Source organism: Astyanax mexicanus, chromosome 5 (genome assembly GCF_023375975.1).
Source record: "Astyanax mexicanus isolate ESR-SI-001 chromosome 5, AstMex3_surface, whole genome shotgun sequence".
Classification (NCBI taxonomy): Eukaryota; Metazoa; Chordata; class Actinopteri; order Characiformes; family Acestrorhamphidae; genus Astyanax; species Astyanax mexicanus.
In genome coordinates, this window is record NC_064412.1 from 43,680,619 (window position 1) to 43,697,215 (window position 16,597).

Genomic DNA, 16,597 nt, shown 5'->3' on the forward strand with positions numbered 1-16,597 from the left:
GTTGTTTGTCAGTGTGTTTTATTATATAATTATTATATAATTATTATTAGAATAAACAAATATCCTTTTCAATCAACAGCAGAGCTAACATACTCGTTTACAGACCTGCTCGGTTTATAAACACAGAATTAAACACACCAGAAATGTTAACTATAAAAGCTTAAAAAGGCTATTTTGTAAGATCGGTTGATCCATCCCTTTCATAAACTAATTTTTAAATGTTCACCAACCGGCACTTTAAAATCAACAGAGCTTAAATCAGAAACTCATGGTTCTGAAGTAAAGGAAGAAGTCCTGAGAGAAGAAAATGTGAAAACGTAATAATAGAAGAAATGTACATGATTGAAGGTCTTTGGTTTGACCCGAGGTTTAGAGAGGATAAACCCCACACAGTACATGCCAGCGACATTTCGATTTAAATGTGGAAACAACACGCTGCAGCTCTAACTCAGCATTCACAAGTAGCTCGGAGCAAGAATGGGATCTCCATACATGCAGTCTTCCTCCAGAGCCAGGTTATAGTGACTCCCACTGCCACCTTTGTATGCGCTGGTGACTATCCTCAACCAACCTTTTTCTCCCTGTGAACCAGAGAGACGATCAGAACAAAACCACAAAACTCGACCAAAACTGTTTACATTCTCACCACTAACATCACCATAAGAACATATAAGAGAAGTGACAGTAATTAACACCATAAAACAGAGCAGGTTTAGATTCAGTTTAGTGTAAACATTCACCAGGTACATACAGGTCCTTCTCAAAAAATTTGCATATTGTGATAAAGTTCATTATTTTCTGTAATGTACTGATAAACATTAGACTTTCATATATTTTAGATTCATTACACACTACTGAAGTAGTTCAAGCTTTTTATTGTTTTAATATTGATGATTTTGGCAAAAAAGTATCTAAAAAATTAGCATATTTCATCCGACCAATAAAAGAAAAGTGTTTTTAATACAAAAAAGTCAACCTTCAAATAATTATGTTCAGTTATGCACTCAATACTTGGTTGGGAATCCTTTTGCAGAAATGACTGCTTCAGTGTGGCGTGGCATGGAGGCAATCAGCCTGTGGCACTGCTGAGGTGTTATGGAGGCCCAGGATGCTTCAATAGCGGCCTTAAGCTTATCCAGTGTTGGGTCTTGCGTCTCTCAACTTTCTCTTTACAATATTCCACAGATTCTCTATGGGCTTCAGGTCAGGAGAGTTGGCAGACCAATTGAGCACAGTAATATCATCCCAGTGGTTTTGGCACTGTGAGCAGGTGCCAGGTCCTGCTGAAAAATGAAATCTTCATCTCCATAAAGCTTTTCAGCAGATGGAAGCATGAAGTGCTCCAAAATCTCCTAATTGCTAGCTGCATTGACCTTGCCCTTGATAAAACACAGTGGACCAACACCAGCAGCTGACATGGCACCCCAGACCCTCACTGACTGTGGGTCCTTGACACTGGACTTCAGGCTTTTTGGCATCTCCTTCTCCTCAGTCTTCCTCCAGACTCTGGCACCTTGATTTTTGAATGACATGCAAAAATTGAGCAACAGTCCAGTGCTGCTTCTCTGTAGCCCAGGTCAGGCGCTTCTGCCGCTGTTTCTGGTTCAAAAGTGGCTTGACCTAGGAATGCGGCACCTGTAGCCCATTTCCTGCACACGCCTGTGCACCACCGCTCTGGATGTTTCTACTCCAGACTCAGTCCACTGCTTCCGCAGGTCCCCCAAGGTCTGGAAGATTCTCCACAATCTTCCTCAGGGTCCGGTCACCTCTTCTCGTTGTGCAGCGTTTTCTGCCACACTTTTTCCTTCCCACAGACTTCCCACTGAGGTGCCTTGATACAGTACTCTGGGAACAGCCTTTTTGTTCAGAAATCTCTTTCTGTGTCTTACCCTCTTGCTAGAGGGTGTCAATAATGGCCTTCTGGACAGTGGTCAGGTTGGCAGTCTTACCCATGATTGCGGTTTTGAGTAATGAACCAGGCTGGGAGTTTTTAAAAGCCTCAGGAATCTTTTGCAGGTGTTTAGAGTTGAATTCGTTGATTCAGATGATTATGTTAATAGCTCGTTTAGAGAACCTTTTCATCATATGCTAATTTTGTGAGATAGGAGTTTTGGGTTTTCATGAGCTGTATGCCAAAATCATCAGTATTAAAACAATAAAAGACCTGAAATATTTCAGTTGGTGTGCAATGAATCTAAAATATATGAAAGTTTATTTTTTATCATTTCATTATGGAAAAGAATAAACTTTATCACAATATGCTAATTTTTTGAGAAGGACCTGTATAATGACAATTCTTTAGAAAAAGTCAGAACCCTTTTTTTAAGAGTAATTAGTCACTACAGAGAACACGTCTCTACTGCTCTAGAGTCCAGTGGTGGCATTATATAGGGCTGGATGGAGCTGCTCAGCCATTGAAACCCATTCTGTGAAGCTCTCTATGTACTGTTCTGAAGTTTGGAGGTCTGTAGTGATTGACAACCTCTGGGAAACAGTGGGCTGGATGGGTGAATACTTTTGACAAAATTGTGTCCAAACAATTTATTTAGCTAGTCAGCTTAGAAAGTCACTTCACCCAGTCATAATTAAAATTTGCTGTTTGCGTCATGTGGCCTACCTCTTATAGCTAAACTGCAGCTACAAATCGCATATATCCAAAGGAAATGGATAACCACTTGGACTGGACTTCTAAATGTTCTCTTGGGGTTCACCTTTACAATCAACAGATGCTATTGATAAATGTATTAAAGACCCCAGTCGCATAATAGCCAAGAGTTCAACTTTGTTGATACAGGAACAGAGGAACTCAACGGTCTTGTTGCAAAACTGCAGTCAAACAACAAAATCAATCAAAAGTGAGTAAATCCAGCTCTGTAAGGTGTAAAAGTTAACTGAATTTAGCTGAATGTGCCACAACACGAGATAAAGTATGAATGACCTATGCACCCCCCCTTTTAAAGCCAGACGTGACACACCATTTAAACAAAATATATACAGTTCTTTTATATGTCAGTGAAGGTGATAAAATATAAAAATAAAGCGGTGGTAATGATATTAAACTGAACACACTGTCAAGTTAAAATTTTATGAGATAGACAATCTGTTGACAGATGGTGCTTACCCATGGTTCTCCCCATGAGTTCCTCACTACCCAGAACTCCACCCCGCTCTCGTCTACTCCCCAGCCGGCCACTGACACTATGTGGTTGATGTAGGGGGTCTCCACATACTGCGAGTATAGACCACCGGTGTATGCATCCAGCCGATCAGTGGCCATGATCCCACAGCTACAGACAAACGCATACATGCATGCACACACAAACACCTGAGTAACTGCAAAACTAATTGATTACAACCTCAGAGCATAAAACATTTTTTTAACCTTTCAACATTTATTTTCACAGACGATGTAACCTAAACATTCAGGCACGGTGTTGCTACCTGATGGGTCCTCCAGCGTAGATCTCAGCCTTCATCTTCTCCAGACCGCTGACCTGCCCGTAATCTCCCACCTTCCACAGAGTGTAGTTCTTCACCACATTACACTGACCAAATGTAGTGCATGTCCCACACTGGTTAAAGGGTTTACACTCTACACAGAAACACAAACACATACATGATAGATTACCTTTAATATTATGTTTAATATTATAACATCACAAATTATATTAAACTTGAGATATTTTTACAATATCTGTACCCTTTAATCCAGAAACATTACATACTGCTCCACTTCACTTACATTAAAATATAAAACTTCAGTGAACAATAAACAAACACTCAGATCAATCAGGATAATTAACAAAATGAAAAACAATCGATCAAATATTACAGTTTCTCTACATATGCTCTGCTGTTTTCCATCATCTACCTTTCTTATTAACACTTTCACAGTCATCACTCTCATTAATTACACGCTGAATGCACTTTTCTTGGTTTATCTAACTGGTCTGTAATCAGGTGGGCTGCAGGTTTTACTTTGGTCTTTGGCCTGGTAGTTGTTGCAGGTCTCGTCTGGAATGCCGTGGGTGTTGGCATACTCCCACACTCCAGAGTGATCCCCCCCATGACAGGATCCAGCCTCTGCGCAATCGATGACATTCTGGACGGAGAGATATGCTGAGGGCCACGCTGCCTTTCGCTTGATATTTATCCGATCTGAAACAAACAGGAGATCCATTTTACTTTTAAAAGAACCTGAAACTTGATCAGTATACAGAAGTCTTAACTTTCTCCTTCTCTGGCTTTGAGCCAAACTATTCTGAGGATCAAAGCTGGACGGTCAGGAAGCAGCACACACTTTATAAGACATGCCTGTTCCTGCTGCGGTTTGTAATGAATTAACAATGTGCAATTTCCTAAAACAGCCAGCAATTTTCAAATTCAGCCCACGATGAATTTCTTCCACTTCTTTCATTTTATTACATTTTTCTTTTAGAACTTTAGAACTTTATTTAACCCAAAGGAAATTCATTTGACAGAGTTGTACAGAGACAACTACAGCATACACAATATAAGTAAAAATAACTAGTAAATACATATTTTAATTTACTGGTAGAAAATAACTCCTGTACCGTTCTGCTGTGCACTCTCAGACCATGGCTGATGGTGTTTCAAAATGATTTCAAACTGGCACGGAGGGAGTAAGAATTATTGGCCATAACACTGAGTAGTTTTCCTTACTTAGGTATAGGCAGCATGGGAGGAAAATGGGTAAGATGGTGATTAGGTTGTAAACAGTAGTCTGGCACTTGATTGTGGTAAGTACTTAAACTTAGTGTGAGGAAAGGAAAGCTGGTTGCTTGTTGGTGCTAGCGGTTCAGGCCAGGGATTAAGAGGCTGATCTAGTCATTAGTTAGTTGGTATGCTGCAAACAAATGTTGGCTCTGTGATAAGGCAAGAGAATTGTATAATTATAGCCCTCAAAAACAGCAACAGCAGCAAAAGTGGCTAAGGAAGCATTGTCAGCCGGGCGGGAAAAAGGCGGCAGTGTGCTTATGATGTTTCAATCTTGTTCAGTTTTTTCTGCAGAAAAGCGAATGCTAAGGAGCTGGCAGAGCTTGCCCTGGAGTGGCAGGGGTACGCAGCACGGAGAGTCCTCAAATGTGTCTCAGGGATCTCCCAACTATTGCAAAAACTCGCCATGAAACTAATCGTATTTTATAGGATGTTAGATTGAGGACAAGGCTTCAGACAAGTCCCTCCTTCCAAAATTTTAAAATTTAATAACACGACTATTACGTTTGACATACAGTAGTTGTCCAAACTGAGGTCAACCTGTGAGGTAGTTGGTAATCAAGGCTACAAGTGATTCCTTCACCTACATTTAAAGCAACTTTGTTCCGAGAAGGGCTGGTTGAAAGGTGTCAAACACACAAAAAAAACAACATAATTCTTAAACTGCTGCCAGCCTAATCCAGATCAGTACATGGCCGGTTCAGAAAAAAATTCCTATACTGGTCTGGTTGGCAAAGTGCAGAAGGTCAAGTGATTGAACTAATGACCGGAAATGCTTAAGGACTATCCTTTCAAATATTATCACCTTATTTAAGGTCAAAGCTACTAGTCAATAGTCACAAAGGAAATTTGGACAATGGACATTTTTTCTTGGTAACAGGAACTAAGCATAACTTTTTCCACAATACAGTAATAGTCATCTGGCTGTGACTCTGGTACTGGAAAATCCTGCCCAACTGAGTACAATATTCGTAGCATTCTACAGCTTTGCCCGCATTCAAGTCTACAAGACTTCAAGCTGGTGGTAAAACAGCTATGACTGGGCAGAGGTTTAGGAGCTGTGCCAAACCTGCGAGAGCGCTAGTGCTGCCATGAGCCCAGCAGGATCCACAGTATTGAGGGATGTGCTGGTTCCGAGTTGTGCTCACAAAGTTGGTGCCGTTGATATTTCTCCAATCCCATGCTTTGGGCAGCTCCGCGACATTCAAGTACTCATGAGGACGAGGTACAGTCCTGAAAAACAAACACACCTTTTCTGATCAATTACTCTCTAAACCTGAGCTTCTTTTTCTGACTTTAAATCTAGGCGCACAACTTTTGGGATGCACATAGGGCACCTACTACCTACATACATAGCACATGCTAAACAAAAGGCTGTGCATTTCCAAATGAAAATGGCATGAAAACATTTAACCAAATCTGAAGTTCACTGTACTTCCCCCTAATTTTACAGTAATTACACTACAGAATATAGTTGAGTATGGCTCACTAGATCCTACTGGGTCCTACTGGTAATGGCTTTGCGATGATTTGATATTTGATGTTATCAGGATGGGGTACTTTTAATAATGATGTTGTTTAATTGTATCTTTTATTTCTTGACAAGTATTCGTCACAGTGCCAGAATTTCTTTTTTTTTTTTGGACCAAACAGTTTAAAAAATGTTTAGCAAGAAGCTACTGACTTGAGTGACATGAATCTTAGAATCTTAGAATTTGTGCCACTGTCACAAACAATGTTTGTCTGTTACAAAAATGTTTGTTCAATAAAATACATTACTATTTCTATTTAGTCTTAAAGTAGAGAATAAAGGAAGAATACCAGATCATAAAAAAACTCTAAATTCATATAAGACCCAATTAATAAAAAAAAGTAATAACTGGATAATAAACAAAAACAAAATGAGGGAGCTGCACTTCTGCATTTCTGAAGAGCCAAAATAAAAAAATAACCCGTTTTATTTAATTTTGTTTAATTATGAAGAATCAGTGGTATAACCAATATAGTGAAATATTAATTAATTTATTTTAATTTAAGATACATCAGACTGCCTCTTTAAAATAATGGTGGAACCCTCATGGCCGTATGAATATTTACAACCCCTGGCAAAAAGTATGGAATCACCAGTCTTGGATGAGCACTCCTTCAGACATTTCATTCTGTAAAACAAACTCTGATCAAAAACATGATACAATAATAAGGTCATTCCAAAGTGCAACTTGTTGGCTTTCAGGAACACTCAAAGAAATGAAGAAAAAACATTGTGGAAGTCAGTGAATGTTACTTTTATTGACCAACCACAGGGAAAAAAATATGGAATCACTCAATTCTGAGGAAAAAAGTATGGAATCACTCAAATTGAAGGTAGAAAATAAGGACACACCCAGTCAATTTCCTTTCCCTAAATGGACACCTGCCTCAGATTAGATCTGCTCGTTAGTCTGCAGTTAAAAACACCTGCAGTCATGACACCTTGGAGGGCTGCTGGACGAATTAGAGTGGCAAGAACCATGGCTCCAACAAGAGAAATGTCTCTTGAAACAAAAGAGAGGATTGTGAAACTTCTTGAAGAAGGTAACTCTTCACGCATGGTTGCTAAAGATGTGGGCTGTTCACAGTCAGCTGTATCCAAGATATGGACCAAATACAAACAGCATGGAATGGTTGTTAAAGCCAAGCGTACTGGTAGACAGAGAAAGACATCAAAGCGTCAAGACAAGCAACTTAAGGCCATTTGTCTTGAAAACCGAAAAAGTACAACTAAACAGATGAAGCATAAATGGGAAGAAGCTGGAGCCAATGTATGTGACCGAACCGTAAGAAATCGCCTAAAGGAAATGGGATTTCAATACAGGAAAGCTAAAAGAAAACCATCATTGACACCTAAACATAAAAGAACAAGACTGCAGTGGGCTAAGGAGAGGCAATCATGGACTGTGGATGACTGGATGAAAGTTCAGTGATGAGTCAAGAATCTGCATTGGACAAGGTGATGATGCTGGAACTTTTGTTTGGTGCCGTTCCAGTGAGATTTATGAAGAGGCCTGCCTGAAGAAAACAACCAAATTTCCACAGTCCTTGATGATATGGGGCTGCATGTCAGGCAAAGGCACTGGGGAGATGACTGTGGTTAATTCTTCTATCAATGCACAAGTTTACATTGACATTTTGGACAGTTTTCTCATCCCTTCAATTGAACAGATGTTTGGAGATAATGAAATAATTTTCCAAGATGACAATGCATCGTGCCATAGGGCAAAAACAGTGAAGGCACAGAAGACACATTCAGTCGATGTCATGGCCTGCAAATAGTCCAGATCTCAACCCAATTGAAAACCTGTGGTGGAAATTGAAAAAAATGGTCCACAAGAAGGCTCCGACCTGCAAAGCTGATCTGGCAACTGCTATCAAAGAGAGTTGGCACCAAATTGATGCAGAATACTGTTTGTCACTCATCAAGTCCATGCCTCAGAGACTGAAAGCCGTTATAAAAGCCAAAGGTGGTGCAACTAAATACTAGTGATGTATTTTGAATCATCTTTTGTTTATCTGTTTTTCATGATTCCATACTTTTTTCCTCAGAATTGAGTGATTCCATATTTTTTTCCCTGTGGTTGGTCAATAAAAGTAACATTCACTGACTTCCACAATGTTTTTTCTTCATTTCTTTGAGTGTTCCTGAAAGCCAACAAGTTGCACTTTGGAATGACCTTATTATTGTATCATGTTTTTGATCAGAGTTTGTTTTACAGAATGAAATGTCTGAAGGAGTGCTCATCCAAGACTGGTGATTCCATACTTTTTGCCAGGGGTTGTAACAGTGTTACTTTAAGCGGAGTAACTTTACGGAGGGGGCACCGCGGTGCAGTAAATTCTCACAGACCAATCGCGTGCGTTGTAAACATACCAAAGCCAATCAAATCAGTGCGGATTCCGGCGGGTAGCGCGCGCACAGGAGAGGTAGGCAGCGAGAAACGACAGTAGGAGAATGAAGAAAGACTCATTTAGAGAAATGGATGCTCTAAAAAAGAAAAGACAGCAAAACACGACCTCTGGACCGAGTCGCACCTGCTTATTCTCCTCCCCACAGGCAGCGCCTAACCTGCTCACCGCCTGTGTTCTGAGACAGTGGCGCTAATTAAAAACAGCACCGTAAAGCTCCACCACTAAACACAGACCTTTAGAGCAGAACCCATTCAGACCTGAACTGACCCAGCTGCCACACAACAGACCTTCGACGCTGAAATGTGGTTGAAGTAATGTCTATTGTTTCAAACGTTAAGGGATGAAAAAGTGTTTTACTTCAATTTGCAATAATTGCTTTTATAATTTAGCAACAATTCTTCATCATACTTGGGGGTCTGTTCATGTTTAATTTGTTTTACTTTTGTGTTTTTAATATCAAATGTTGAATCAGATTGGTCGTGGTGGGTGAAATTCTTTATACCCAGCTATACTACAGTAATTAACATTCTGTTAACCATAGAATTTTCTAGTTTTAGCTACTTGCTTTTTGTTTGTAGTTGTACAGTTCCTACATCTCAGATATGTATATTCAGAGAGAGATATAATACAAATAAAATTGTTAATTTTGTATCATGGCATACAGTTTTTTCTGTGTTTTTTTTTCTCTTTCTTTTTTCGTGTTTCCTTACATTGATTTAAAGTTAAAATGCCAACTGGGGAGGGCTGACCAATCAGAAAAGTCAGTTTTGTGCTTGCATAGGCAGTTATTGTCTGTGTGTTATGTGTGATATAAAAATACACAAATTAAGTGTCTGTTCTCTCTGCTATTTCAGTGAAATTTCAGGCTGTGTGGCTATTTACCATAATGTTAATCGCTTTGTTTTATCTAAAATCTACAGCAGCTTCGGTGTTGCTGTTAAAGGTGAAGTTTAATAGCTTAGTCCAGAGAGCTTCTAATTATTGTTAATTATTATGTGTTCTATCGAGTTGTGCTACCCACTGAAATAGCTTCTTACCCCAGGCGACCAGGCTGTGGAACAGCAGGCAGACCAGTGTTCTGCCCAACCCACCCCACTGTCCTCTAAACAAGCACTGCACCCTGCACCTTTGCACCTATCAGACTTTCCCACACTTATCCCACATACATTCTGCGCCCTGCACTTTACTGGTAGTTACTCTATTTCATCACTTCCACACACGTACTCTAGATATCTGCACATCTATATAGCATTGTATATTTGTATATTCAGTCATACCTAACGTATTTCAGTGCAATACCATATGTCAGTATGTGTACAGTGTAAGTTATTGTGTGTATTGTGCATATTTTACATACTGTAAAGTTACTGTATATTCTAATACACCTGTGTTCTGTTTTTCATGTGTTTTTCCTAGAGGTGGGTAACCCAGGTCCAGAAAGTAATCTATCCTAGGGTTTTGTACCAAGTGCCTGGGCGCAGTGTTGCCAACTACTCAGTAAGGAAAGTAGCTATAAAAGTCGCCTAATTTGCATAATACATGTTTTTGAAGCTGTAAAGGATTAGGGTTGTGGGAGAGAAACAATTGAGTAAAAAACACCATAAATATGTTAGAAATGTTACAAATGAACAACTTCTGTTGTTTTTTAAATAGGACATCACTTTTTTTTTACATAACTTCATTTTTACGTGAATTACATAAATTAGTTTTTTGCCATTGTTCTTAAATGTTATTAAAAGAGCAGCCGGAACTGTTATTCTATGTTTTTTTTTTTGTTTGTTTTTTAATTTGTTTGTTTTATTTTTTTTTACATTTTCTTAAGTTTTCTTTATTTTTAAACCTATCATAGACAAATTGTTCAATGGTTCAATAGATATTTAGCTTTTAATAAAGAGGCAGACACTGTGGAGGAGGTGAGTGACAGGCTGTGTGGTGAATGAGGTGAGTGAATGATTGAGACTGTGTGAGTTAAATTAAGGGATTTCTTTTCGTGTCACACTGAAGACACATTAATATTTATACTTCTGCTCTGTAAATACAGAGCAGGTCAGTCAGCGGCGGCTGTGGGCACGCGCGATTCATTTACAATGTGTTCGAGGAGCGGTGTGTGTGTGCTCTGAGTGTGAGAGAGTGTGGGACTGCACTGTGAGTGGTGTGGGGCGGGGCTGACGGCAGCGCCCGCTGCAGCGCGGAGGACAGTAACTGTAGAGCGCGTGTTCATCTCAGAGTCGCCAAAAGTCTCCAATAACACCACAAAAACTCGCTAGATTTGTCGCTAGTCGCTTTTTTACAAAAAAAAAGTCGCTAGAGGGTCTGAAAAGTCGCTAAATATAGCGACAAAGTCGCTAAGTTGGCAACACTGCCTGGGCGGCTCTGATGCAGCTCAGCTATACACAGAGCCGCCTAAAGCAGTTGGTACAAAAACCTGGGTTGGATTTTTACTTTCTGGACCTGGGTTACCCACCTCTAGTTTTTCCTGATAATTTTTTTTCCGGGTGCATTGTACAATCTGAACTAACACTCATTGTTTGCTTGAGTGTCACAACTGTGTAAAAAGTCATAAAAATATGTTTTTAATTAACTTTTGTATAAATAGTGATTTTAGCTAATCATTTTTTACAGTTTTATTTTTACTGTAGTCCGGTTCGACAGGGTAGCAGAACTTGACAGAACACCGGCCCTACAGCCGGCCTGCCGGGCTCACTGCCTTCAGTTTAACTAAACCCCCGGCTGCCAGCGGTTCACACAGCGACTAGCTTCCGCTGAGATTCGCGAGCCTAACCGATACTTACATTTCTACACAGAATAAAGATTTACTGTGTTTTAATCTAGACAGACCTAAATATTAGATAACAGAATCATAACCAGAAATAAAGGGTGAGTTCAGACCTGCGGCCGATCCGGGCTCTCCACGGTAACGGTCTGAAACAGGGCTGATCCGGGTTAAAATACCGACCGGCGGAAGCTCCAGATGCAGTCAACAAACACAGCAGCAGCAGCGCGAGCTCCATGCTATCCACCCGGTCATATGACTTTCAGCCCAACTCGGGTTCCTTACAGTCCGGGGGGGCGGGGCTTTCCAGTTGCCTATTGGACAAAAGATATACGACGTCATTGACCTGGGAGCGTTTTCGTTTTCGTTCTCACTTTTTTAAAATTATGTAAATTAGGTTGATGGTTAATACTCAAAAGTCAGTATGGGTTTTTTAAGGCATTTGCTCACGTTGAGCAATGATGTTCCATCATTTACTGATTTCCCTTATTCATTTACCAACAACAGAGTAAAGGGTGCTGCTGTTTCTGTGTGTGCAGCAGAGAGAAAGTGGATTATCAGTCATTTTTTAAATTCTGTTTAATGATGTACTTTGTAACCCCAGAGACACAATTCTGTTGAAAAAAACAACAACAAAAACAACTGTTTTACATTTAGGAATGCTGAGATTCGTTTTAGAGCAGCTTGAGTCCCCCATAAAAGGGCTACGACCCCCTCTGACATTGATACTGAATTAATTATAACACAAATTGCCAGTGTTGGTTTATGGAGAACCTCACCACTTCATATCTCCGCCATTACATCAAAAAATAACTGCAAACAGCTATAGGGACCCCGCCATTGAGTCCTAAATTAATGCAAATGAACGGCTAAAACGGCTAAAAACGCAAATGAATTAGTAATTAACCACTTGGCTTAGATATTTCATCCATTATGGAAAGTAGAATGATGTATTATTAAAACAGCAAAGAACATTACTGCTACTGAGGACTGACAGGTTGTTTGAGCTGGTGCTGAAATTACAGTGAGGTTAAAAGCTTTATAACTGGAGTTTAAAGCTTTAAAATTATGTCTGTGTGTTGAATCATTAACCGTTCTGTGTTGATAAAATTAGTACTTTATTAAGCATTTAAATTATTATCCAGTTATAAACAAATCAGGGACAAAACCTTGTTCAAAAAAGAATTGAAACTGAAAGTTCAGGTCTTTAGCTTGAACAGCTTTACAGTATACTGGACGCTTCCTCTGTATGATTTTGTATGTGAATTGTATTTAAGGTAAAAACATTGGAATACCTCCACGGAGTAACGTACTGAATTACGTTCTTCAGAATGGGCCCTCCGGGAGAGACCCTCAATTTTATTTGTTATGCTGCGAATCATTATGACACGGCTCTTTCGGTTTATGCCACGCCCCCACGCAAAGATTAAGTCTGAAAATGAAGAAAATCTGACTCTTGGCAAAGTGAAAAAGAGGGCTATGCATATAAAACAATCCCTAAGTTAATCAAACATATATAAGCTGAAATACAACATTTTGTACTTTTACTTTTATTTTAAATATATTATATTTAGTGAAGTTCAAGACTTAAACTTTGTTTCTTTTTTTTTGTAATTTTATTTCTATTTTTTCCCATTTTCTCCCCAATTTTGCACAGCCCACTCATTAGGACTCCCCATCACTATTAGGGTGAAGACTAGCACATGCTTCCTCCAAAACATGTGAATTCAGCCACCGCTTCTTTCTGAGCTGCTGCTGATGCAGCATTGCAGAATTGCCAGCTGGCTTGGAGGAAAGTGCAGCAACTCGGTTCTGATACATCAGCTCACAGACGCCCAGTGCTGCGGACATCACCCTTTAGTGATGTGGGGAGAGAGCGCCATCTACGCACCCAGAGGGAGCAAGGCCAGTTGTGTTCTCTCTGAGCATGGCAGGTTGATGGCAGTAATTTTTTTTTCCAAACAAATGTTTTGAAATGAGGTACACACATTTATCCTACATTTGGCTCAATAAAAGGGTGTTCTAAATCTTCACAATAATCCAATAAACAATATTTTTAATATCTAGGCATAAAGATGACTAAGGATCAACAAAGAAGGAGCCTTTTCAACTGTAACCAAATGTAACCATATTAACAACAACAATAAAAACAAAACAATGTATTTTAAGCAATTTAACATTAGGAGAAAAAGCTTTCAAAGTATGGAAAAGGATAAATGTTCACCACAAAGTTATAAGAATTTCCTTCCAAAATGATACTGTTACGCTACCTTGTCATAATGGAACAAAACATTTTGTGGAAAGATGTGTGTAAATGGTTTACAGCTGCAGGAGGTTCTGCAGTGCTTTTAGAAAGCATCAGTGTCATTGCACAATTATTTTTGTCTTTCTCCCAAAATACAGAAAAGTACCAGTATTAATTGCTTAATCATAGTGCTGGGTGGTATGGCCAAAAATGCATGTCACAGTGTTTCACGATTACATATCATCTAAAACACAAGGCTTTAAATGAAGGATTTGTTTATAATTGGGTTTACTTTGTCCCACAAAATTACACAATATATGAAGAAATCAGACTTCATTATCAGAAAAACTGCTTAAGAATGTAAACAATAGACCTTAAAAAGAAATACAACTTTAACACGGCTTCCTTTACACAATTAAACATTTTTAAAAAGTTCCACAAATAACAGACCTAAAGTACTCAGTGTTTAAGTATTCAAAGGGATTTTTCTCAAAAGCTCCAAGTAAGACAAGTTTAATATCAATGTACAACATATTATTATTGAGGCATTACAGTATTAAAAATCAGCCACAATCCTCTTTTTTCTCCAGTTCACAAGTAAATTCAAATCTACGGAGCCCGGAAGGGGCCTTGGATAAAAAAATAATTAAATCGAGTTGTTAGAAATTCGGCCTTCAGGAATCAGGAGTCAGGAGACGGCTTCAGAGTTGACTTGAGTTTATTGACACACACAGAGAGTATGAGTACAGCTCAGTCGATCAGAACCAATCTGACTAGGGATATTTTGAGGGGACATTATATACATTGAATCCTGCTTTGAACACTATAGGGTGGTCAGGTTTCAAATTATCATATAAACAAAGAGGGTCCCTGCAGAGACAAGTGGTCAGTTCACAGTCTGGGTCCCTGCAGAGATGAATGGTCAGAGATAGTGGAGGATTGACACCTCAAGTTTTGTAGCAGACATGATGGAGCCACAACTGGGGAATAGGAGAGGGTGAAAGACTTAAAGTATAATTTTTTATGGGCAGAATTCTATTAGAGTGAACGATATAGCAGTTTGTGCTCACGTTTTCTTTAATTCGAGTGAACGATTTGCAGTTCGTGCTCACGATTTCCGTAATTCGAGGAAGCGATTTCTGTTACAGAGCTGCTGTGATTATACAGTTATATACAAACCTGCTGATTGTTAAAGCTCTAGTGTTACAGGTAGAAAATACAGTGTGCAGATTTTGTCGTAGCGGTGGCGTCTCCACAGCGCGCGGGGAAGAGCCAAGCGTGGCGTCCCCACAGCGCGTGGGGAACTAATTTATATGTATCTAATATAGATCTAAATTAAACTTGTATGGGAATTATATGTAAATTAAATAATGTACTACATGATATACATCAAAACAAAAATCCAGATTTATGAGTTTAGAAACATACATTAACAGTATAATCACAGACACTGTTGCTTGTGCATAATTTAGTGATACTGGTGGGACAAAGCTCTTTAAGCTTCCAATTGGTCACCTTTGACATGTACATAATGATGGAAACAAACTCGCATGTCATGTGTAACATGATGTTTCTATATCTGATTAAAGATCTGCATATTGTCAAATCACAGTGTTCTGCTCAGAAACATGTCACAAGCCCCAAAAAGACATATAAAACAAATAATTATAAACGTGTTCAAGCTCTATTTTGAATAATGTGTTTAATTTTCTTTTGCTACAAAGATTAATATATAGATGAAATATAAGTATCATATAAGTAATAATGCTAACCAGATTTAAGAAGGGGTGCGTTTTCTTGGAGGCTGGCTGAAAGATAAGAAATTAATAAACACAATTCCACATTGTATCAGAACTTTGATTTGATATGATTTTAATAGCACACAGTCATACTGCATCTGAAAAATGTTTGTTGTAATGGCTGGAATTGACTGTATGTGTATATTGTTGGTCAATACGCTCCGCGAAGGACTGCGCGCGCTGTACCCACACGGCAGGCGTACCGACGACGCGCTCGGCTCCGCGTACTGTGGGTACGCCACTGTCGGCTCTTCCCCGCGCGCTGTGGGTACGCCACTGTCGGCTCTTCCCCGCGCACTGTGGGTATGCCACTGTCGGCTCTTCCCCGCGCGCTGTGAGGACGCCACTGTCGGTTCTTCCCCACGCGCTGTGGGGAACACGGTCGGCTCTTCCCCTAGCGCTGTGGGTACGCCACTGTCGGCTTTTCCCCGCGCGCTGTGAGGACGCCACTGTCGGCTCTTCCCCACGCGCTGTGGGGACCACGGTCGGCTCTTCCCCTAGCGCTGTGGGGACGCCACTGTTGGCTCCTCCCCACGCGCTGTGGGGACGCCACGGTCGGCTCTTCCCCGTGCGCTGTGGGGACGCCACTGTCGGCTCTTCCCCGCGTGCTGTGGGTACGCCACTGTCGGCTCTTCCCCGCGCACTGTGGGTACGCCACTGTCGGTTCTTCCCCGTGCGCTGTGGGGGCGCCACGGTCGGCTCTTCCCCGCGTGCTGTGGGTACGCCACTGTCGGCTCTTCCCCGCGCACTGTGGGTACGCCACTGTCGGCTTTTCCCCGCGCGCTGTGAGGACGCCACTGTCGGCTCTTCCCCACGCGCTGTGAGGACGCCACTGTCGGCTCTTCCCCACGCGCTGTGGGGACGCCACTGTTGGCTCCTCCCCACGCGCTGTGGGGACGCCACGGTCGGCTCTTCCCCGTGCGCTTTGGGGACGCCACTGTCGGCTCTTCCCCTCGCGCTGTGGGTACACCACTGTCGGCTCTTCCCCTCGCGCTGTGGGGACGCCACTGTCGGCTCCTCCCCACGCGCTGTGGGGACGCCATGGTCGGCTCTTCCCCGTGCGCTGTTGGGGTGCCACGGTCGGCTCTTCCCCGCGTG

General features: G+C 40.8%; 1 protein-coding gene across 1 annotated transcript; it reads right to left on the minus strand.

The window, feature by feature from the left end:
* Position 1: 1 nt before the first annotated feature.
* On the minus strand, positions 2 to 11,730 carry ctsz (cathepsin Z). The gene is made up of 6 exons (XM_007241536.4): positions 11,572 to 11,730; positions 5,807 to 5,970; positions 3,979 to 4,158; positions 3,442 to 3,592; positions 3,122 to 3,287; positions 2 to 581 (listed from the first exon to the last, which is right to left on the minus strand). The coding sequence occupies exons 1-6, from the start codon at positions 11,691 to 11,693 to the stop codon at positions 456 to 458; spliced, it is 909 nt and encodes a 302-aa protein (XP_007241598.2). The 5' UTR covers positions 11,694 to 11,730; the 3' UTR covers positions 2 to 455.
* Positions 11,731 to 16,597: the final 4,867 nt, after the last annotated feature.